The sequence below is a fragment of the Hevea brasiliensis genome, chromosome 1 (assembly GCF_030052815.1).
Source record: "Hevea brasiliensis isolate MT/VB/25A 57/8 chromosome 1, ASM3005281v1, whole genome shotgun sequence".
Taxonomy (NCBI): Eukaryota; Viridiplantae; Streptophyta; class Magnoliopsida; order Malpighiales; family Euphorbiaceae; genus Hevea; species Hevea brasiliensis.
The window spans coordinates 482706-506954 of record NC_079493.1 but is presented as its reverse complement, the minus strand read 5'-3'; the positions used below and the strand labels follow the sequence as shown (position 1 = coordinate 506954).

Below are 24249 nucleotides of genomic sequence, written 5' to 3'. Positions count from 1 at the left end.
TTAAAAAAAATAAAGAAATCAGCAAAGAAAAATTTAAGATGTTCAGAAAACGTCAAGTTTCAACTAGAAAGCAAAGAAAAATTTAAGATGTTCAGAAAACGTCAAGTTTCAACTACAAAGCACAGAAAATTTTAAGTTGTTCAGAAAACGTCAAGTTTAAACTACAAAGCAAAGAAAAACTTAAGATGTTCAGAAATAGTCAAGTTTCAAGCACAAGCATCACCAAGTTATCATTGTGACCTCAGCCAATTCATTTTTATTTGCTGATCTTTTTCCACACAATGTCTCCAGAAAACGTCAAGTTTCAAAGAAAAATTTAAGATATTCAGAAAACGTCAAGTTTCAAGTACAAGCATCACCAAATTATCATTGTGACCTCAGCCAATTCATTTTCATTTGCTGATCTTTTTTAACACAATGTCTCCAGAAAGCGTCAAGTTTCAACTACAAAGCAAAGAAAAATTTAAGACGTTCAGAAAACATCAAGTTTCAACTACAAGCACAACCAAATTATCATTGTGACCTCAGCCAATTAATTTTCAATTGCGGATCTATTTTCACACAATGTCTCTAAGCACAAGAACAAGACTACCAACTACCAGAATTATAAGAACCTTATGAATCATCATCATTTTTTTTTTCTAATAACCACTAACAACTTCAATAACAAAAAATCTAACTGAACGTCTGAAATTGCCTCTTTCCTTTTTTTATCATCTCTCTTCTGGGCAGAAAAGCCTTACTAAAGGAGTATTTCAAATAAACCCAAAAAAGCTATACGAAAAATACATAGAGGGGAAAAAGAACATTTATGAGCATATGTTCTGCAATAGTTGAGCAGTGATAAACCCTTTTTTCCGGCGCTCTAAAATACCAAGAAACAGACAGAAAGTTCAACAAGGAAATACAAGGGAAAGCAACTTAATTAAGGAAGCAGACAGAAAAACGCTTTAAAAAGAAGATGCTTTTTCTACCAGCTCGAAAATGTAATCGAACATTGATATCAACAATCATGAACATTGAGTTTGAATTTGAGTGTAAAACAAAGACATTGAAAAGTAAAGATAGAAATGGCAAGGGAAAAGAGAAGAGGTACCTTCACCTTGTATCATATGTATCCAACTACGTAGCAGTGAGAGGTGTGTGAACGAAACAGAAACGGAAAAGAGACAGAGACAGGGACAGAGGAGACTATAATTGACTGAAAGAAGGGAGCCAACATGAAAAACTAAAGAGGGTTTGAAGAGGGCGTTGAGGTAATCATAATCCGCCCTGTTTGGACATTTATAAAAGTTAAGATAATTTTTTAATTCATTAATATTTATTTTTTTTAAAAGGTTAAATAATAATTTTATAAAATTTAAGTAATAATTATAATTTTTATCATTAAATCTTATTTTAATAAGTCGTATAATGACTATTGTTAACAAATTAAGATTTATTTTGTAAAAACAAAATCACTATAAAAAGCTCCCAATCAAATATATGAAAAAGTTATATAAAATTTTTTGATTTAATAAATAAAATCATATGATTCAATTAGCATACGCATATTTACATTTTCATTTTCTTAATTTTATATCAAAAAATACTAGGCATAAAGAAGGAAATAATGATAAACAAATTTTAAAAAAATGACATATATAATTTAATATTTAACATTATTATTTAAAAAAAAAACTCATTTAATATCTTTAATTAAACGAGATTAAAAATTAAATTAACGTTATATTTAATGTTTTTAATTAATATAAAAATTTCGGTAATTTTTTTTCAGTTTTTTAAATAATATTTAAAAATAGAATTATGGGAAAGCGCAAAAATGAAAATTGTGGAATCGTGTAACGACGGGAAGGGAGGTAGCACAAGCCTTATCTGCACTCCCCACCATCATACCAAATCCCACGAACCTTAAAACGGCCGTGTGTAGAATCGCCGGTGGCATCTCTGGGAGGCTCCACTCGAGCCTGTCGTTTGTCAACTTAATTTCTTAATTCTTATATTAGCTTCCAAAGGCTGAAATCCCAAGAAAATATTCAAAAAGGAAAACAAAAAAGAGAGAGAAACCTCTCTTCCATGTAGTAAACGTATACGCATACAGAGACACGAAATTTAGATAGAGATGGCGATCGTGTACGCGGTGGTGGCGCGGGGCACGGTGGTGCTGGCGGAGTTCAGCGCGGTGACGGGGAACACAGGGTCGGTGGCTAGGCGGATCCTCGAGAAACTTCCATCTGAGGCTGATTCTAGGCTGTGCTTTTCGCAAGATCGCTATATATTTCACATTCTCAGATCGGATGGCCTCACTTTTCTCTGCATGGCTAACGACACCTTTGGCCGTGCGTAACTTTCCCTTTCTTTTCAATTTGATCGCTCTCTGCTTAATTTGACTGAATTGATGGAGTTATTTGAGTTAGAACGGTGAAGCTTAGTGTCAGTGATGCTTGTTTTATTGGCTTATACTGATTTTAAAGTTTATGGCTTGTAGAATGTAGGATTTTAAATATGGTTGTTGGAATTACTGGATGGCTTTATTATTTATTGATTTGAATTGAAAAATAGCTTGGGATATTGCCTTTGGATTTCCATTTCCTCAGATTGAAGTTTTTGCTGCATCTTCATTTTGTGTTTTAATCCCATTTGAAAGGCTGAGGTTCCAACTGAAAATTGTCAGCTGAGAACCTCCTCCTGATGAGTTGGTCAGATAAGCTAAAAAAACAGCAATTAAAGCTTCGCTCAGGTGTTTAAAGTTGGTCCCTTACAATTTCTAGTTTACTCTTCCTCTAAATGAAATCTGAATTCTATTCTCATCTTTGTTCTTCAGTCAATTTGGTGCATTGTTAGTATTATCCATTGTTGGCAGTTTCACTAAAGAATTGTTATGCAGTTTCTCTGGTACTGTTACTTCTTTTTCACCCTTTTTGTTTCACTTATTAATTATTTGTTATTAAATTAGGACTCCTATGATAAAGTGTCACTTTGTTACTTTTGGCTCATTAATTAGATGTTGCCCCTTAATGTTCTGGGCTTCGAAATTGTTTGTTTCTTATGGTGGACTGGGGCATCATGGAGTGGCAGTGCAATGTCTAGTAGCTGCATAATGCATCTGTATGTTGTATTTATGAAGGCATATGGTGATGTGATAGATAAGTCATAAAACATGTAGAAAAAATGTTTCAAACTGTTTATTCAAACATTACAAACTGTTTGCAGCACAACAAGCGAGAGATTGGAAGTGAATTAGTTAATTTTTCATGACCAGTTTTTATTTAAATTTATATTCTAACTACAGAATGTAATATGTAGTAAAATTTGCTTACTCTTTAGGAGCTATTGCTAAATTGTGAATTTCAGAAGTCTGAATGGACGAATTTCACCATTCTTTTCTTGTTCTTCTGTGATGTATAATTTGATATTTTGTTCCCTGATCTAGGGAGAATTCCATTTTCATACTTGGAGGACATTCATATGAGGTTCATGAAAAACTATGGTAGAGTGGCCCACTATGCACCTGCTTATGCAATGAATGATGAGTTTTCGAGGGTCTTGCATCAGCAAATGGAATTTTTCTCTAGTAACCCAAGTGTTGATACTCTCAATCGTGTAAGGGGTGAAGTTGGCGAGGCAAGTACCTCTGTTGTCCTTGGAAAATTTGCTTGCTTGTTCATTGGTCATTTCTTTTTCATTTTATATTGCATATGAATCATTGCTTGAAATTATTGTTTTCCCTTATTATGGACTGTTGGCTCTTTGAAAATGCCATAAGAAAAAACGAGCCACATTGTTGTATTTTATGCTCAAGCACTTTTTTCACTAATTTGCATATTTTGTTTTTCGCTTCTAGATTTCCGGATTTATTTACTCTATGATTTTTACTTACAAGAGGCCACAGTTTAAGCATGTGCGCAAGAGAGAGATATCACATTCATTTTGTGTCAATATATCATGTAACTGATATTGTGGAAGCATGTATTCTTCTCAATTACGCACTATTTATTGCCAGTTAAGGCATGCAATGCAAGTCATGCTATTTTCCCGTCTTCCAGGAATGTGACGCATATCAAAGTCACATCAGATTTCAAGAAAGAAGTGTAGGATTCATTACATAGGGCTCAAACCAGTGAGCATCAAGCAAGATCATTTATCACTTTGTCCATTTATCATCTAACTAACTTCTAAATCATCTTGGTTTTATAGTCAAACCTTTTAAATTGTCAGTTTCAATCTTCTAAATTATCGCTGTGTTTTTTTGTCATGCTTTATCTGTCAATGATTAATAGCTGTTGTGTGGTTGTGTCCTGTTTTATTGTGCTTACAAGCAGTGGTATTTTTTTGCAGATTCGCACAATCATGGTAGAAAACATTGAAAAGATACTAGAGAGAGGTGACCGGATTGAGCTTCTTGTTGACAAAACTGCAACAATGCAAGACAGTGCATTTCACTTCAGGAAGCAATCTAAGCGTCTCCGAAGAGCACTTTGGATGAAAAATGCCAAGCTCTTGTAAGCTCTTACCCTTCTTAGTCATGATTTCAGTTTATTTTTGCTGTGGATGCTGAGATACTAAACCATTAAAACACCCCAGCCTTTATTTGTTGGTTTCTGATTAAAAGATGCTGGAGAATGTTTTAAAAACTTTAAACTATGTTGCTTAAATCCAGTACAGTATCCTGGTCCAACAACTATATGTTAGGGTAAAAATGAATAGTTAGGGTGACAAATTCTCTAAAGATAGAGTTAAAAAAAAAATAATAGTAAGAAAAAAGAACAACAATACAATTTTTAGGGCCAAAAATGCAAGAGATAGACATGTAGGAAAGGAAAGGGACCTCTTGCGGGAAAAATTCATTTTGGGCAAAGGTCAATTTTCCCTTCACTAGCTCCTTTGCAGTGCGTGTTCGGACAGTCTAGATTTGTGTCAAATTGATCTAATTTGACAAATTCAGGATATAATTGACTATAGAAATGTCTTTGCCAACTTCAAGATACAATTGACTCTGGAAATATCTTTACCAAATTCAAGGTATTAATTGACCATAGAAATGTCTTGTGTGTCTAATTGAGCCTACGTGCTAAATTGACCTTAAATCCCTTAAAAATATTAGTTAGTTGATGATATAGAAGGCATTTGATATGGATGTCTCAAATCTCAATGTTTGTTAACTACTGGAGCATCAAAGTCAAACGTCATAGTTTTTGTTCTTCATATAAACTACCAAAAATTTATAGGTATATGCAAACCTTCCACACCCTGTGCTGGACTTACAAATTGTACCTTTCTGGCTAATCCTTTAGGGTTGGATACCAAAATAAATGTAGCTTTTATAACAATCGCAGAAGATTGTTTCTGATGTGTCTAGAATGCCTTATTCTGTCCCATATACCCACCACCACTTCAGTTACTTGAATTTTCATGCCTCCAAAGTGGAACTCCAAGCTCTGATTATAGGTTGTTCCATTATACAATAGATTTCATTGCTGCTACACCTATCTTGTTGTGGATCCACTCATTCTCTTTCTCTTGCATGTAGATTATAAAGTGTGTATTTGGAAACCTAAAGAGTGTTATTTGGTTAATTCTATATAATTACTAGGATCAACTCTTCCAACTTAAAAAATTTCATTTTGGAAGAAATAGAATCATGCCAAAAGTTGCATAATTTTGCAAGAATTCAATTCATTTTATTGGGTCTATTATTATAAATTAACACTCCCCTATTTAAATTAAACCTCTCTTTATAAACAAGGGTAAAATAAGAAAGTGGAGACATTTATTTTGCTTTTCAATTATTCCAAATAATAGCATTCAAATGAATTGTATCATTTTAGAATTTATTTTAAGCACATGAATTTTACTATAAATTCATTTGAATTGAATTCTAGTAGAAGAATTATTGTAAATAGGTGTGTGTTAATTTAGGTGGTACAATGCAGAACCCTGAACCTTCACAAAGCAATCATAATGGCATAGTTCAAATGGTTTAAAATTGTTAGTTTAATAGCTTAATGACATTTTTAGTGAGTGCAAATTCTATATTTACTTGACAGGGCCCTGTTGACGTGCGTGATTGTTCTATTGCTGTACATAATAATTGCTGCTGCTTGTGGAGGCATCACTCTACCTTCATGCAGGTCTTGATTGGCTGTTTTACCGGCATTGAATATGCTGAGGTATGGTAATGAATTGTGAAATTCTGCAGTGAGCTGTGAAATTTTGAGTCTTTACGAGGAATCTATACCTCTACAAGGTGCCAGAAATAATACTGTAGTTTGTCATGCTGTTGTTGCATATGGCACAAATGATATATGCTTTGAGAAGCCCTGTATGCCTCACTTTTATTGTCATGAATCATCTGTGTATACTGTAATTTAATGTTAGTTTTGGAATAGATATTTTTTTCTAATAGAAAAATATTGGAGTCCTTAAATATCAAACGAGAAACATGAAATTCTTGTTTAGAAATTGCATTTTACCTTCATTTACAGGAGTATTATTATGAGGCCATGGTTTATGCGTAAGCAGAGCTCTTGACACTTGCCAATTGCTCGGGCTTATTATTTTATTGGAGTTGTAGTTCTCACCAACATATATATAGCTTTAGTCCCTTCTTCGAGGGGCCGTCTGGTTTTGGATTGGAAGAAATTGGGTCGATTAAAATCAGATTGAAATTAAATTAAAATCAGTTAAATTTACTCAACTCAACTAAGCTTTTGTTCCAAAAATTTGGAGTCGGCTATATGAATTCGCTTCATCCGCTCTAAACGACTTTTGGATTAAAACCTCAGAAATGTGTAATGTTTTTAGGTCGTGTTGTACTACTCTCCCTCACGTCAATTTAGGTCTTTCCATTTTTTTTCTCTCTATCCTCTAACCTAATGTGCTCTACTTGTCTAACTGGAGACTCCGTATGTCTACGTTTCACCAAACCACCACAATCTCCCTTCTCTCAACTTATCTTCAATTATACTCTCATTATGAACTTTATCTAGTCTAGTATGGCCACTCATCCACCTTAACATTCTCATCTCTGAATAAAATCGTTTTGAATTATTTAAAATTGAATTAGATTAAATTTGACTGATTTAGTTGAACTTTGTATAACAAAATCATATTTTTACTTTTTATAAAAATAAAAAATTAATTGTCAAATTTATAAAAATTAATTGTCAATTTTGATTAAATTGAATTTAGGAAGATGAATCAGTTGAATTAATTCAACATTAAATTAAAATAAAATTGAAATTGAGAGAAATCTTTTTGATGTGATTTCAATTTTTTCACACTCAATTTAAATCACCAACTCAATTTTAATTTTAATTTGGATTTGGAAATAGACTGCACCGTTATCTATCTTCTTCCAACAACTTGTGGCAGGATTAATTCAATGACAAATAAAAACTGAAAAGTTAAATTTTATGAATATATACTATAATTATAAAATTAAATTTTATTTTAGACTCTTTATTAGATAATTCTTTTTATATAATTTAAGTTATTTGTATTGATATAGTGATAGGAATACTATTGGAGAGTTTTTATTTATATATTTTTACAAATGTTATCTGATAAAAAATAAAATAAAAATTCTAAATTAAATGGATTCCTATTTATTAATATGATTAATTATTAATAATAAATAAAGTTTACTAGGATTACTATATAATATATAAATGTATGAGTGGAGAACATTGAGATTGGCTAAAATTTACTTAACAATTTAATATTATTACAATTAAAAATTAAATTTATTTGGTTATTATAATTTTTTATTAATATTTTTTAATAATTTTAATCTTAATATAATTATAATTTTAAATTATATATATATATAATTATGGGAGTTCAAATTTGATTTACAATATAAGTAAGTATAGAAAAATATTAAATTCTAATTTATTATGTGCTATATTCTTTTTTTTTTTTAAACAAATGATTACTTAATAAATTAATATTTTATTAAAATTCCTTTTTAACAAACTCTAATTAAAATTCTTTATACTGCTAATTATTATAAAAGTTAATTAATTATTTATAATGATTATTATTTTATTTATTTGTTATCTAATATTAATTATTTATAATAATTATTATTATATTTGTTTGTTTAAATTGTTTTATGATTAAAAATTACGTTAGAAAATCATCAATTGAAAAATATTCATATGTAAAATTATAATTTTAATATAATTATAACACATTGATGATAAAAAAAATTAAATAAATTATACATATATTACAAAATTAAATTGACATTGAATTATAATAATATTTTAAATCTTATTTCAGTTTAATAAATCTTGTAAATTGAGATTATATTATTATAATTGATACTTTTATTTATTTATTACATTTAATAATTAAATTTAATTACAACAGATAACTTTTTATAAAAACACAATCTAATTTAAGATATAATAAAATTTAATTTAATAGAAATTTTATAAATTTTAATTTAATAAACATTTTTATTTATAAAATTAATTAAATTAACATTAATATTATTATTTTAATTTAAATAATGAAACTTAACATTTAATATTTATATGTAAATTATAAAAAGAACAATTGAAAATGTGCAGAGATAAAATTATTATTGTTATTATTAAGAGATAGAGTTTTTAGCTAAAAATTGTTTTAAATTTTTATTATAAAATTCAATATTTTAAAATACTATAATTTTAAATTTTTATGATATAATATATTAAAAATTATTTGAAAAATTACATATAAATAAAAAATAATGTGAGTAGCACCTTATATAAAAAAAATAGTTAATAAAAGAAGTTTATTAAAAATTTATTTATTTTCTTCGTTTTACTAATTTTTTTTTCAATTAAATTTAATAGTTAAATAGTATAATTTATTAATGAGATAGTTATTTAATGGCATATTCTATAATATTAACATGTTTCATATGGATGTGTTCTTTCCATGTTAAAATTCTTATTTCTCTTTCTCATATGTTTATAGTCAATGATTTGAATTCAATTACAGTAATTTCAATAAATTTTTTGGATTTATAATTTTTGGATTAGATTTTTGTGTAATTAGATTATATATATATATATATAAAGCCAGAAGAAAAAGGTAAACTGCTGGTTCTTGGGCAGCCGCTGTTGTACCAGCCAAGGCTAAGCCACACCAATCTCTGCTTCTCTACCTCATCGTAGCAAAATAAACTATATACGTAACGTTAAACTAAACTAGGCTTTCCAATCACAACTTCAATCCCATCCATGAGGCCAATTAGGCTTCCGGAACCGCCAAGCCCCACCACGGGCGTGCCGGAGATCTTCGAGAGTGGCGCTAATAGCGTCGTAAGGCGCGCCGTCGTTATTGGCAATGGCTTCCCCGGTTCAGAGAACCAGAGCATCGGCTTGGTTCGTGCTCTTGGCCTCTCCGATAATCACTTCTTATACGTGAGTTCATCATGTTAATCACAAAGTTTTACAATTTCTTGATAAATTTTTGTTTTTTTTTTTTAGTTTATTTTGTTATTAATGCAGCGAGTTACGAGACCAAGAGGTGGAATGAATGAGTGGCTCCACTGGCTTCCGGTTTCTCTTCACAAGAAGTTAGATTATGTTATGAGACATATATATAATTACTGGCGGCTTGTGATCGCTGCTCGAGGGAAGAAACTGTCGGCTTTACCTTCGGAAAATGGTGGTAGTGTGGGTTTGTCAACGGTTTTAGAAGCTGATGTGAAGCAGATAGTGAACATGGCCCTTGAGACTTTTGAAAAGTATTTTTTTTTTTCCATTTCTACCTTTTGCTTCTTTGAATTGTTATTGTATCTGAAAATGTTTACATATTTCATGCATGATAAAACAGCATAATTGAAATTGAAACTTTTTACTTAAATTTATCACATATGAAAATGGCAGTGTAGATTAAAAACTCAAAGCCATTGATGAAAGATGGAAAAGTAAATAAAGGACATGAAATTGATATATGGGTTGTTGATGAAATCAACTTTCCATGTCCTTTTTCTATAAAAGCGTGTGTACAATACTAAGTTATGTACACCCAATTGGTCACCCTTTTAAAGGGATAAACTTCTATAGTGATATGGATACGTTGCTCAAACATTTAACTTGGGGGTTTTAAAGAGAGGATATTTTGAAACTTTTATTTCATCACTTGATCACATCTTAGAAATGAATGAATGATGAATGTTTGGGCTACTAGGACTTTTGTTATATGTAGAATTAGAATTTGTAGAGGTTATATTTTCTAGCTTTCCATTCTTTTTTCCTTAATATTTAGAAGGAAGATAAGTCTTATTATTATTTGAAAGCAACATTCTGTGAGACTTTAGCATGGGCTCGTCCACTTCTCATTTCTTTTTATACCTAGTCTTATTAGTTGAGGAAGCCAAATTCATTAAGCTAAATTTGCATTTAAACTCATCTATCTAGTAGGATTGAATGTCTTTCATGGTAAATTCATTCAAAAGCATTCTGTCTTTTGGGCCACTGGTATGACATTACTGGTGCAAAATACCTTCGGTCTTGTGGCTAAAGAGGTGCTAAATTTTCATTATTTTATTTTATTATATTTTCTGGCCACGTATGAAAATAATACAATTAACTTTTCCAGGGATGGCCCTTTATTGGTGATTGCATCTGGTAGAGATACTATTTCTGTTGCAAGCTCTATAAAACGTTTAGCATCTGATAATGTTTTTGTTGTTCAGGTACGTTGTTGAGGCATTTGCTTCGTATTAAATTGCAGTTATTGATTTATATGCTAAATAACAGAACCAGGTTAAGAATAATGCAGTTCTGAGGAATTATCAATTGTATACTGAAATTGGTGAATATTCTGTGTTATAACCTCCTATATATATATATATCTTTTTTTTTGTGGTATGGATTTGGCTCCATGTTTTATAACTACTATACTATTTAATGATAAGTTTATGCTCTTTAGTTCCATTTAGAATTGTTGATGATAATTGAGCAAAATATGCAGTGAGTTGGAGGATTACTCCATCTCATATATAAGTTCATATTCATGTATAAGACTGTTGTTGAACATGCTTTCATGCCATTGCACAAGGAAGTCTGTAGTGTTCCTCAGTAGCAGCCACAGCTTCTGAAAGCACATATGCATTATTACCTGATGCTCTTTTTCTTGCTACATTCAAATCTGAGCTTTCCTTTCTTTTCAACTTTTGTTTTGCAGATACAACATCCAAGGTCTCATTTGAACAGGTTTGACCTGGTGATCACTCCACGTCACGATTATTATCCTTTGACTCCTCAAGCACAGGAGCAGGTTCCTTGGTTTCTCCGGAAGTGGATAACTCCACGTGAACCTCCAGATGGGCATGTGGTATGTAGCATTATGCTATATTGCTTTTACAGTTTGCTCTAGTCAAACTCATACCTTGATTATATAGTTGCTTCTACTAAAAGTTGGAATTTATAATCTATGCTGTGCTCTTCAAAATCTAGGTTTTGACTGTGGGAGCTTTGCATCAAATTGATTTTGCCGCACTTCGTGTTGCAGCTAGCACATGGCATGATGAGTTTGCGCCTTTGCCAAAGCCTTTACTAGTGGTTAACATTGGGGGACCTACACGTAATTATTCATTTTACTCGAATCATTAATACTTCACATAGCTTGATGGTTTCACTTTATTTACATTATATAATCATCATCCTGAGTCCTTTTAATGCTAATTATTGAACTAGAAGTTAACAGGCATATTTTCTTTTTCTTCATTTATTTGAGTTTTTCATAATTTTTATTAATCATATTGAACTGGATATAAGTTGTGTTTGTACTATGTTCTTTCTGTTTGCCATGGATTTAGTGCATAATGATATACTTCCTGTATAGGCTGCTGTCGCTATGGGACTGACCTCGCAAAGCAGTTAACTGCCAATCTGCTTAGTGTGCTTGCTAGCTGTGGGAGTGTCAGAATATCTTTCTCAAATAGGACATCCGAAAAGGTATTACTACTTGTTTCTCATTGTTTTCCATATTGTCTAGACTCAACATTTGTTTGGCTTTTCTTGTGTAATTCTGCCTACAGGTTTCAAACATAGTATTCAAAGAGCTTGGAAATAACCCAAAAGTTTACATCTGGGATGGCAAAGGTACCTTTCACCAATTTAAAACTTCTATCAAGTCTAAATAAGCCAGGACACCTTTTTTAAAAGTATTGAATTTCAGAACCAAATCCACACATGGGACATTTAGCTTGGGCAGATGCATTTGTCATCACGGCAGATTCAGTCAGTATGATAAGTGAGGCATGCAGCACCGGGTAAGTGGGTATGCTTGAGAATGTTGTATCTGTTGATTGATGATTTAGAATGTATCATTCTATTTCAGCTTTTGAGATGGTATCCTTGGTGAATACTGAATTGAGATTCCAATATTATCTATGTAGGAAACCTGTATATGTCATGGGATCTGAGCGTTGTACATGGAAGTTGTCTGACTTTCATAAATCATTGAAGGAGCGGGGAGTGGTTCGGCCATTTACTGGTTCTGAGGATGTAAGTAAATTATTCAGTATCTAATTTCTTTTTGGTTGAAAGAAGAAAGTTTTAAGGAGAGAAGGAAATATGAATACTGTAACCCTCCTAACTTTTAGCTTGTTTTACAAACATATTTTGCTTTATTTGTTGTGCCCAAATATTGTGAGCTCTCTTCTCCTGTTTAACATTGCTTGGATAGTTCTCCTGTTTAACATTGCTTGGATAGTTGCCTGGTATGTGCAAAATAAGTACTTTATTTATATCATTGTACTATACTACATGTTCTTATTCCCATCCATCCCAATGCACATGCTTTCCCATCCTTACCAAAAAAGAGCACAAGGGTGAAGTTTTTGGAAAAGAAATTACAAGATATTATCTGTACTGCTTTTTTTTTTTTAAAAGATAAATCTTTTGGCACTATATTTTTGCTTCCTGGATTTTAACAAAGAGAAGCCATTCTAACCAAAATCTGAAGCATTAAAATCATGTTTTAGGAATTCTATTTTCTGTCCCATCTGTTTAAGGGATGGATACTTGTAGTTGGTTTTCCAGTGGAATTATTTCTTTCTCAAAATTTTACTCTTGGATTGATTTATGGCGTTTGTCTTTGACCATAATTTTATACATCCCATAATGTTTTTCCGCCTTGAAAACTGATGTAGATTTTTTTTTTCTCACTTTCAAAATTCTCTGCTACTGTATCATTGGAATTTCTATTCCTTAAATATAAAATTAAAAAAAGAATGAGAGGATTATATTGGACCATAAATAAATTTGCTGATGCGAATACACTTTTATTTGTCCTCTTTAGACGAGAACTTTTTTTTCCGAATAGGGCAATTTCCATGGGATGGAGGGATTTTGTAATTTTGTTGTCATAACTAAATATTGTGCATTGGATCGTCACAGACATCAGTCAGTATGAACAATTTTTGCCATGGATTGGAGCCTTCCATTGCCAATGAATACTAAAGATAAATTTTGATTTGTAATTGTATTTCAGAATTAGACTACCATTTCTTCTTTATTTTAGTACAATTTCCTTTCTTTTTGTGATAATTTTTTCATAGGATTATGTGGTTATCACTTCCTTTAGCTTCTGCCTGCACTTTCCTCTCAAAATAATCTGTAAAGATTTTTTCTAAAATTTTTTAAAGAAGGGATGGTATACTTCCATGCTTTAACTTTCTTAAAAATAATAGGGAAATTAAAATGGCCTGAAGAATGAATTTGGGCGCCTTTTTTTGTCTATTTATGCTTTTTTTTTATGCCCTTGTTGAAAGTGTCTTTTCCTGTCCGTTTCAGAATGCTTGTCGGAATTGGTAGCCTCTACTTTCTGCAAATGTTCAATACCCTTATGCAATGGAGATTTTATATTCTCCCCTTCCCACTTCCATTAGTTAATAGGTAGATTCATTGCAGTCCCTTGCCCACATGATCAATCAGTGCTGTGTTTGTGTTTTTCTTTCAGATTTCAGAAAGCTGGAGCTACCCTCCCCTTAATGACACTGCACAAGCTGCTCATCGGGTGCATGCGGCACTTGCTGAACGCGGATTAAGATTGCGGCCATAAGATGTGTTCATAGTTGTTGTAAGCATATTCTTGTATTTTTGTTTCAGAAGGGTATCCACTCGAACTAGGTTTGTTACTAACAGCAAGCTTCATAGATTTTGAAGTAATTCTTTCCCCTATTGACGTTTTGGGCCCCGAAATATGTAAAATAAAGGCTATAGCTAATGGCTCTAATAGTGCGGCTTGTATCATAGGATGAGTGGCTGATTTTTTTTTTTTTTAACCTTCAGTTCTCTGAAAGTTATTCCCAATTGGCACACATTTTCTGTCCTGAAAACAAGTTTTTGTAATTAAACCGGTATACTTGTTTGTGGTTGATTTACAAATTACATACAAATGCAATGAAACGAAATTTTAATTGTGATTTGTTGCTAAGCTTTTGTCTTCAGTGTTGTTTGTTTCTGCTTTCTCATGCCAAAATCTTCTCGACTTGCAAGATAATGATTAGCTGCGGATGTACACTATTGGCCTACTGGGTAAACTACCATTACTCTCCTTTGTTTTTCTCATTTTAAGTTGAAGTAAAATAGAATATATATGTCTAATGAGTTTAACTTTCGTGAAAGGAATGGATCGAGTTTTGGTGTTAAAATACAATGGGTTCAAATATTTATACATAATAAATGATGATTTAATTTATAGGATTAAATTAAGATGAATAGAATTGATGAACGTAATGAGTGTGCTATGCGAAGCGGAAGTTAAGTTTTATAGAACTGATGGAGTAAATGTTGGGCATTCAAGGTATAATATACCTACAAAATAATGACAGAAATGTGGATGTTAATATGGATGTCTGGTATTATAATAATAAATAAGATTAGAATGGCTACATATGTCAAATAATGTATGTAAAACACATTAATAAAATAAGAATTAATTGCTTAAGATGATTATATCATGTCAAACGTAGAGCATCGAATGTCCTAATATGTAATTGTGATAAGTTGATGGTGGAAAGAGTGAGGAAAAAAAAAAGGAGATTTAAAATAATGAGAAGGAAATATTAAAAGATTTACAATTGTTGAATATTGGTATGAAATTGATTTCAAACAAAATTGAATGACCAAAAGATTGATATAATTAATTTCAATTGGTTGAGAGTTAAGGTTCAATTATCCTTATATCACAAGGATTAAAAGGGTGAAGTTAAAAGGGTAGGGTAAAGTAAGTACCGATTATCTTCAACAGCTCATAAGAAAGGATCAAGTTTTCACTCAAGGTGCATATATAATTCTTTAGCTGTTCCAAAAGGCAGATCCATAATCCACCATGTGGATAAAGAGAAGTAGAGAAGAATGACTTCGAATTTGAGCCATCTTTGCACTTTCTTGGCAAACATAGGGTAAGTGCCACACAGCTCGAACTCAGGACTTTTACCCAAATCTTAACCACTCAAACAACCTGAGCAGAACCCCATATCCTAGGTTGTTGTTTTATGTTTCCTAGGAATCAAATTTATTAACATAATTGAGCCCCCCAATAATATTCTAGATTTTAGAATTTCCTTGGTCTAAGTGGAGCAAGTTAGCTGCTTGGCAACCACTCCTCTCTGACGTTAGACAAGCACCTGAACTGGTTCCTATAGCTAATCCATTAACCAGACTTCTTCTTCCCTCCTTAGTATCAATACATATGAGGGAGTTACATATACATATATATATATATATATATATATATATGTAACTCCCTCTCCCTCGTGGAATTTCGTACCAAGCTCGTAGTTTCTTTCAAGAAAAATAATTAACCTCTCTCTTTCGCGCCAATTGTACACTAATCCATTTCCTATGGACTCAGAGAAAAGTGGTGAAGCAACAATCACTATCCAAGAACCAAAGACCGACCCTAAAAGGAAGGGCATTGCTGGTAGTGGTGCTGGTGCTCCTGCTGCTGTTGTAGTCACTACTAAAGCTACCCAGCAGCAGCCACGAGGAGGATGGAAAAAGGGTATAGCCATTTTCGACTTTGTCCTAAGGCTTTGTGCAATTGCAACAGGCTTAGCAGCTACTGGTATTATGGGAACTACTGAACAGACTCTTCCCTTCTTTACTCAGTTCTTTCAGTTCCATGCCAAGTATAATGATCTTCCAACTTTCATGTATGCATCTTATTAAATCTATAATTCATCAGAATCATTTGAAACTCCAACTTCATTAACTGCACCTTGTTTATATATATAACACTGAATCATATGTATATATACGCAGGTTTTTTGTGTTTGCAAATGGCATAGCTAGTGGATACCTTGTACTCTCCTTGCCTTTCTCTATAATCTGCATTGTCCGGCCTCATGCAGTAGGACTAAGGCTTCTCCTTATCATCTTGGATACCGTATGGATTAAAAGCTGAAACAGTTTAATTCATCATATTTGAATTGATTACTTATAGTTTTTAATAAAAGATTATTGTATTAACAAAAAAATATTTGGAAACTAATATTAGAATAGGTAAATGGGAACACTTCCACTCCCTACAACTTAAAGGTATAGAAAGACCAACCCCAGAATATTGGCTTTGATACTAATTATTGTAATAAGTAACCCTTTATTAATATTATGATTTAATTTTTTGCCCTGGTTTATGATTTTACGTAAAAATATATTTTACAGTATTATCATTAATAATAATACTGCAGGTGGCGATGGCTCTGACAATAGCCGCTGCTTCTGCTGCAGCAGCAATAGTGTACTTAGCTCATAATGGGAATTCAAACGCAAATTGGAACGCAATTTGTCAACAGTTCAACGATTTCTGCCAGCAGACCAGCACTGCCGTGGTGGCTTCCTTCATAACCTCAGCCATGTTCCTGTTTCTCATTGTGTTGTCTGCATTTGCTCTCAGAAAAAATTAGTTCACTATCATTTCTTAATTATGCTCTTTCTTCCGTTGATTTCCCATATATTGTTTGTTGGCTTCTGCATGCCTTGCCTCGTGTAATCCTTGTTAATTTGCTGTGCTGTTATGATCTATAGTGTGAGAACTTACAAAAGTTTATTGTTTCACATTGCTAACAAATGAGAAGTTTCATAATCTTATAAACAACACTTCACATTGGTTTATGTGAAGAGCAAGACAAGAACATTCTCGCATACCCATTAACCTATCTTACTAATGGATATAATATATAGTAGAGCTCATTTTGCTGTAAAGAACATACTCTGATTCTCACACTTCAATTTGTTTGCTGCAATTCCTAAATTTCCAACATATATATAAATCTTTTTTGCTCTTAATTATAATAACTTTTGCTCATTAATCCAGAATTTCAACATGGATACGTTATCCAAACACCAAAACATTGGACTTAATTTATTCTCTATGCGTCTAAGTTTTTCACCTCCATAGCCGAACTCCCTTACAATTAAAACATATATTCTCCTCTACTTGCCTAATCAGCAATTAAGCATAATAATAAAAAAATTTTAAATACTATATATATATATATATATATATATATATATATTTTTTTTAACATCAATTTAAATAGATATAAAATAAACTATTTTGAGTTTTATATTCCTAATATAATTCTTGGGGGCATTTAAAGTTATTCCAAACTTCAAGGGTGAGAATACATATTTGGCTATTTCCTTCAAAGAATGCAAAATATTAATATAGACAAACCTAAATACAATCATACATGGACTAAATATGATTAAATTTAAAATATTGAATATTGAAGATTTACACACCTCAATGAGTAAATATAGCATAGAGTTTTCTAAAACTATTATTTTTAATATAATAATGATCAAAATATATTTTAAATTAATTATTTTCCAGTTTTTAAGAGAATTATTTAACAATTTAATTATCCCAATATAAAAAATAACTATCTATCTTAAACTCTCACCTCTTATATAATTATTACAAAAAATAAAGAGTACTAATAAATTTTAATTTAATGATATTGTAATTATTTCTAAAATTATTAAATTTTAAATTTAAATTTAAATTTAAATTTAAAAATAAAAAATAAATATTAAAAATAATGAGATAGAAATTACAATAAAAAATTTGCAATTTAAATCTTTTTATTAATAGTATAATATTTATATTATATAAAATATTATTGGATTTAATATTTTAGTATTTAAAAAATTTTATTTTTATTAAAACGGTATTTTAAGTTTTATTTTTAATAATATCAATAAGTCAATAATAATTTAACAAAAAATAATTTAATATCATCATTTTAATAAAAATAAAATAAAATTTTGTTTATAAAGAATTGCAAGCGCACACGTGCAAGAACACACGTGTGAAGCACAAGGAATCTATGGACACGTGTAATCCTTCGTTTTCCGGCCGTCTGCGACGCACCGTTAAAAGCCAGCCTCCCATTCTTTTCTCTCACACACTCTCTCTCTCTCTAATACTCTTCTTCTCCACCAAGTTATCAGCTTTTTATCATCTTTTTTGGTTCCTTTCTATCAAAGCCCCAATCTCCCTCTCTCTTTATCCTTAATTTCCTTTCAGCTTTTTCAGATCTCACCACCTCCATTTCTAATTTTTCTTGTTAATCTAATATCTTATCTTCCAGGTGAGTCTTTGTTTCAACTCGTGCTGAGTCAACTCTAGGGTTTTCTTTCTTGCAATTTATCTTTCAATTCCTGTGCTTTTGCTTTCCCTTGATCTTTTTGATTTCTTTGATATTATTGTGTAATTAAAAAAAAAAAAAGATTTTGTTTTTGGATTTGGTATATTTCGTTGGCCTGGTTGCTTGCTGAGAAACGGTGGGAAATACGAAACGAGAAGAGAAGTAAAAGAAAGTTGTGAACTTTGTTGTTTTCTGATTTTAGTAATTGAAGAAGGGGAGAGTTCTTTCGAATGAAGTATTTTAGCTTTGGCTTCACTATTTTTCACCTAATTTTATTTCCTCTTTCTTTGAATTAAACGGTCTTTTTAAAGGATCATATATTATTATGTTGTGTAGGGTTAATAAGATCAAGGCATTCGAGTGAAAGCTTTTTTTTTCCCCCTCTGAATTGATGGTTAGAAACATATAATTTGATATAAATTTACTACATTTTCCTACCTTTTCTTTGAAAATAATATATATATATATATATATATATATATATATATATATATATATATTTCATTTAAAAATTATTTGAATTTTTTCAATGTGCATTGGGAAGAAGTTTGATGTTAATTTTGGTGGAAATTGGATCATGTTGATTGCAGCTTGAGCATGTGAACGTGAATTTTGGGATTTCTCTTTTTTCGGGGTAAATTCGAGTACTAAGAGAAGGTTCTTATTGTTTAAAAGTTGGAGGTCTGGGTCTCATGAGAATTGTTAGGGGAATGCAGAGATTGTTTTGTGAGAACGAGGAGCTGAACGCACTGGGCTGGAAGAATTCCTTCAGCCAAGGAATTGGTGCCACTGCGCCCAAGGCAAGAACGCGCGACAAAGCCATGATTACTGGGGTCTTTTGTAGTGTCTAATTTTTTGGTCATTTGGAGTCGAGAATTGGTGTTTGGATTTCAGTAACCGAGAATAATAAAAATTGAAACCAATGACTCGGATTTTGGTTCAACGAGGCAGCGGTTCTTCTTCTTCAAACCAGAGTCGAGCGGGGTCCTCTTCGGCTGCTCGGCAGGAGACACCGGTTACAGCTACGACTCAGGTCGTTTCAGCTCTGAAAGATGATGAAATTGGTGATGAGGCACAGGAACTTGTAGTTGTTGATGAGTTATTGGAGTATTGCGGTAGTAGTGACAACAAGGCATCTAAAAGCGATGAGCTTTTGATAGAAGGTTTACATGGTGATAGGAATGAGAGTTTGAGTGATGATATTGTGGATAATGAGAAATTGGTTAATGCTGAGTGTGTTGGATCAGGGGACTTGATAAAAGGATTGGGTGGGTTGAGGATATTGGAGAGACCTGCAGCTGAGAGTGAAAGTTCAAGCGGCGATTCTTCTGGGGTTGGCAGTGGAAGTGCACAACCACCACCCCCTCCTGTGCCACCTCCAAAGCCTCTGGCAACAAATTCAAATACAAACTCAAACTCGAGGAGATTTGTATCAGGGAGTTCAAATTCTGTGCGAATTGGATCATCCAGAAGAGCAGCTGCTTGGCCTATTGTTTCTACAAGGACTTCACCATCAGCGTCTCGGCCTTCCTCTCCTAGGTCTCATGTTGATAGTGAGGGGTATAATAGTGCTGATGAGCAGAACCCTTGCTTTGTTTACTCCTATGATGATTTGGTGAGTTCCTGCTACTAAATATGTGATGGATTGTTTCATCGTATGGAATAAGTTGTTCTGTCTGTGAACGAAATAACTTCCACGCTACAGATTGAAGTGTTTTTTATGGTTGTAATATATGTTATTCCTCTATATGATTATTTATGAGCTTCATTCATTTTTTTTTTATATTTTTCTTTTGGGCATGGTAGCTGGCTTTGGCTTAACGGTAAAGTTAAGCCTGTTTTCTTTTTTTCGGGGCATGGTATTTGCCAAGTTACTATGGTGAAAATTTTGATTTATATTCTGGCTGGACTTCAGTGTTTTGATAAAAATTGTTGCGGAGTGTTTTGTCTTGTGGTCAAACAATGGTTAGCACATTGTCATAAATGTTGTTTGAGGTTGTAGCCTATACTTTGATGATACAAGGCGTGTTGCATCTATTTCAGGAAAGAGAACGTCAGTTTGAGATTGACATAAGGCGGTCTAAAGGATTAGAAGTCAAAAGAATGTTGGAGGATGGGAATTGTCTCTTCCGTGCTGTTGCAGATCAGGTGTATGGAGATTCTGAAGTGTGTCATTCGATTAGACAAATGTGCATAGATTATATGGTAATTTGTTTGATTTCTTTTTTTTTAAATATTCTTATGAACTCATTGCTTAAATTTAGTGATATCCATGGTAGGGGGCCTATTGAAAAGGCATTCCCTTATTTTGCCTTTGGTGTATATTATATTTTGTTTTTAAGAGGCTTTGTTGAATGTTAATTATTAATTGCTTTTGATAGGTTGTCTTGTTGTTTTGAGTTGCACATTTGACCTTTTATTAGTTCCTAAATGCTGTTTGTGATATGCAGTTTGGCTGCAATAGATTTCCGGACATTTGAAGGGAATAGTGGACAATTTAATAGAAATATAAATGAAATTGAGACTATAATAAAGTATTAATGAATGGATCTTCAATTGAATGTTTATTTATTTGCAAGGGTATTCTCATTGAATTTCCCATCTTCTCTTCTTTTTGGGTTGTTATATTTTAATTATTTTTTTGGAAATCAGCTTTCATGCTATCTACTGTGTTCTTGTCCATTTTGTCTGAATAATTGTATGAGATAATTAGCTTTCTTTTTCTAAAATGTGCATAAATCTCTTTAATTTTTTTTTATTTCAATGATCTGGTTTTCATCATGTTAGAGAAGTTAATTTTATGCTGTATTTTGGTGCTCTTTAATCTTCTCCAGCATAACCTATTGTTTTAGCGGCATAAATAGCATTTTTTGACTTCTGTATCTCTCTGCATGAATGGATATTGTTAGTGAGGTGTAGGATTATCCTTATCTGTTTTTGTTAACTCAGGAACGAGAGAGGGACCACTTTTCTCAGTTTATAACAGAAGGTTTTACATCTTACTGTAAGAGGAAGAGAAGAGACAAGGTATGCATATGGTTTCCAGGTTGACTTTTTCACTCATTCCTTCCTTCAATATCCATTGCTATAAAAAGGTACTGCACCTTAAATTTATTTATTTTTCATCATGTACTACCATCTGAATTTCCATATTTGATTCCCGACATTATTGGCCTTAAGATAGTGATGATGGACTTGCATGATATTTTGCAGAATTCCGATTGGTCATCTATCTTTGACGCTATTAGTTTAGCTCTTGCCTAAAAAAGGACAACTGGAAAGCCAATCAGTTATTTTGAAGAATGCATTTCAGTTGCAATAAATTATTTGAGGCATTTGTCTCAGAGTTTCCTCTACTTGTTAACAACAGTTAACTAGTGGAATTTAATTGTCGTGCCCTCTCTTTCAACATCCTTCATAGAATTTAATATTGGATTGATTTTCTTCATTCACCTCCACAAAACCCAACCCCGGGTCCCTCTCCCTCTTCCCATGCTGTCTATGAATTGCTTGAATCTGTTCGTATATTAGCTGAGGCTGCTGAGCAGTGCATTGACCCCAGCATGTTTGAGGCTTGTTACATTGATAGCGAGGGTTTGAATACCCTTTAACCTTTTCATCTCAATTGGCAGGTCTATGGGAACAATGTAGAGATCCAAGCTTTATCTGAAATGTATAACCGGCCAATTCATATATATTCTTATAGCACAGGTGGTGTTTTGTTCTATAGAAATATGTGGCTTTTCATTTGTCAAATTGACTGCCATTTTACTGCATCTTTCTTACTGTCCAAAATAATTAATGTAGAACCTATCAACATATTTCATGGGGGCTATAACACGGACACACCACCCATAAGGCTGAGTTATCATCATGGTAATCATTATAACTCTCTCGTTGACCCACGGCAACTGACAATTGGTGCAGGACTTGGTTTCAGCTGTCTTCGAGGGGTGCGTTTCTGTTTCTTTTGCATTTATATCCTTTGTTTAGTGATATTGATAGTGCTGTTATTCCCTTGGTTTAATGATAAATTGATGGTGCAACTCTTCTGCCTGCACATAAAATGTAGTACAATAGGCGGGATAAAGGTTAAAGGATCACAAATGTACACAAATCTCATTGTTTGTTGCCACTTAATATGAAACAATCACATTGCTTTCCATACCATTAATTAAGCTGGAGCTACTTCATCCTTTTTTTCTTTTTGGTGGTTTTTAAGGAGAGGTTTGAGTAATACTAATAAACATAGGATAGAAAAACTAAATTATATCTTAAGCTGGCTTATTGTTTTTCAGTTGATTTTTGAGCAGTAAACAAAACATTTATGTTGTTAACACTCTAAAACAATTGTATTTACTTTGCAGACAAATGTGGACAGGGATCAGGTGAAGGCTGCAATTAAAGCTCAACAAGATCAGCAGATTGATAATGCAAGTATTTTTATTTTGTTGCTATTTATCAATTTTTTTGGCTTGTTGGGTTTCTAATTAGATCTTGGTTTCTTCCTGATATTTCATACTGGCAGGCACTTTTAGCGGAAGTGCAGTTTTACTCGGATCTTGAGCTTACTGAGAAGGAGATTGAACGTATGGTGATGGAGGCCTCTCGAGCAGAGTATCTTGCCAGTGACAAATTGAAGCAGCAACTTGGCTACAAAGAATCTTCTACGTCTGGTGCTGAACCATCATCATCTGGAGCTAGTAAGTACTCGGATTAATTATATTGGACACAGTTCCAAAGAAATCAATCTAAAAACAATGAAACTGTTGGCAAATAACGTGGAGCTGACCTCGGTTTTTTATCCTTGTGTCTTTTGGCCCACTGTCTACAAAGTGTTCATTTTGTTTTTTTAACCTACATGGGGGAGAGTCGAACTCATGTATTGTATCATTGATAATAAGTATGAACTTGAAAAACAGGATCGTCAGGCAGTGAGACCAAGGTGAGAGAACAGAGTTTGCAGGACACTGTTCTGAGCAGTAGTGTGCAGATGGTTCTGTCAATGGGATTCCGCTATCGGCGAGTGATCGAGGCGTACAGCATATTTGGCGATGATGTGGATGCAATGGTTCGTTACCTATTGGAAACTGGCAGTAGCAGGCGCAAAGGCAAAGCAACCGAATGAGCAAAGCCACTGCTATATATATCAGAAGCAGAAATTGAAACTTGTCCTAGGATTAAATTGCTTTATCCCATACTGACATCGTAACTTTAAAAGTGAAAAGTGAAAGACCCGGTCCGATTCAATCAGAAGCCTTTGCTGAAGTATGTTGTTACTCAAGTTCAATCAATAAAAGGATTAGTAGTTTATGTTAAAAATCACTCGTGTGTATATATATATATATATATATATATATATATATATATATATATATATATATTTTGCCCTATTAATAAATTAATGTTAATAAAAAATCATATAGAAAATGAGTAAGATCAAGTTAATGACCAACTAAACCACCCTAATTGCTTTGTCAATGGAAATTAATCACCACTTAAGTTTTAAGACAAGATAATGGTCAGGTGTGGTATTAAGGTGGGTGCCACTGTTAATGAAAATTAATAACTAATTT

The 24249-nt window shown here is 32.5% G+C and overlaps 4 protein-coding genes across 6 annotated transcripts; all 4 read left to right on the top strand.

Annotated features, from left to right (window-relative positions):
* Positions 1 to 1893: 1893 nt before the first annotated feature.
* LOC110640128 (vesicle-associated membrane protein 714) lies at positions 1894 to 6482 on the top strand. The gene is made up of 4 exons (XM_021791316.2): positions 1894 to 2339; positions 3434 to 3624; positions 4339 to 4502; positions 6048 to 6482. The coding sequence occupies exons 1-4, from the start codon at positions 2123 to 2125 to the stop codon at positions 6136 to 6138; spliced, it is 663 nt and encodes a 220-aa protein (XP_021647008.1). The 5' UTR covers positions 1894 to 2122; the 3' UTR covers positions 6139 to 6482.
* A 2547-nt stretch (positions 6483 to 9029) lies between these two features.
* LOC110640112 (mitochondrial fission protein ELM1) lies at positions 9030 to 14448 on the top strand. Of its 2 annotated transcripts, none has more exons than XM_058129413.1 (10): positions 9030 to 9380; positions 9486 to 9745; positions 10603 to 10699; positions 11191 to 11340; positions 11463 to 11589; positions 11851 to 11963; positions 12047 to 12110; positions 12187 to 12280; positions 12407 to 12515; positions 13972 to 14448. In XM_058129413.1, the coding sequence occupies exons 1-10, from the start codon at positions 9237 to 9239 to the stop codon at positions 14071 to 14073; spliced, it is 1260 nt and encodes a 419-aa protein (XP_057985396.1). In that variant the 5' UTR covers positions 9030 to 9236; the 3' UTR covers positions 14074 to 14448. The 2 variants fall into 2 exon arrangements, with proteins under 2 accessions (XP_057985396.1, XP_021646995.2); XM_021791303.2 differs by having other exon boundaries at positions 9033 to 9419; positions 9507 to 9745.
* A 1412-nt stretch (positions 14449 to 15860) lies between these two features.
* On the top strand, positions 15861 to 17044 carry LOC110640148 (casparian strip membrane protein 3). The gene is made up of 3 exons (XM_021791350.2): positions 15861 to 16171; positions 16281 to 16404; positions 16709 to 17044. Exons 1-3 carry the CDS (start codon positions 15861 to 15863, stop codon positions 16922 to 16924), a joined length of 651 nt encoding a protein of 216 aa, XP_021647042.1. The 3' UTR covers positions 16925 to 17044.
* Positions 17045 to 18424: 1380 nt separating this feature from the next.
* LOC110640117 (OVARIAN TUMOR DOMAIN-containing deubiquitinating enzyme 6) lies at positions 18425 to 23995 on the top strand. Of its 2 annotated transcripts, XM_021791308.2 has the most exons (10): positions 18425 to 18616; positions 19010 to 19067; positions 19264 to 20288; positions 20717 to 20878; positions 21623 to 21700; positions 22306 to 22384; positions 22481 to 22626; positions 23041 to 23106; positions 23202 to 23376; positions 23596 to 23995. In XM_021791308.2, exons 3-10 carry the CDS (start codon positions 19596 to 19598, stop codon positions 23799 to 23801), a joined length of 1605 nt encoding a protein of 534 aa, XP_021647000.1. In that variant the 5' UTR covers positions 18425 to 18616; positions 19010 to 19067; positions 19264 to 19595; the 3' UTR covers positions 23802 to 23995. The 2 variants fall into 2 exon arrangements, with proteins under 2 accessions (XP_021647000.1, XP_021646999.1); XM_021791307.2 differs by lacking the exon at positions 19010 to 19067.
* Positions 23996 to 24249: the final 254 nt, after the last annotated feature.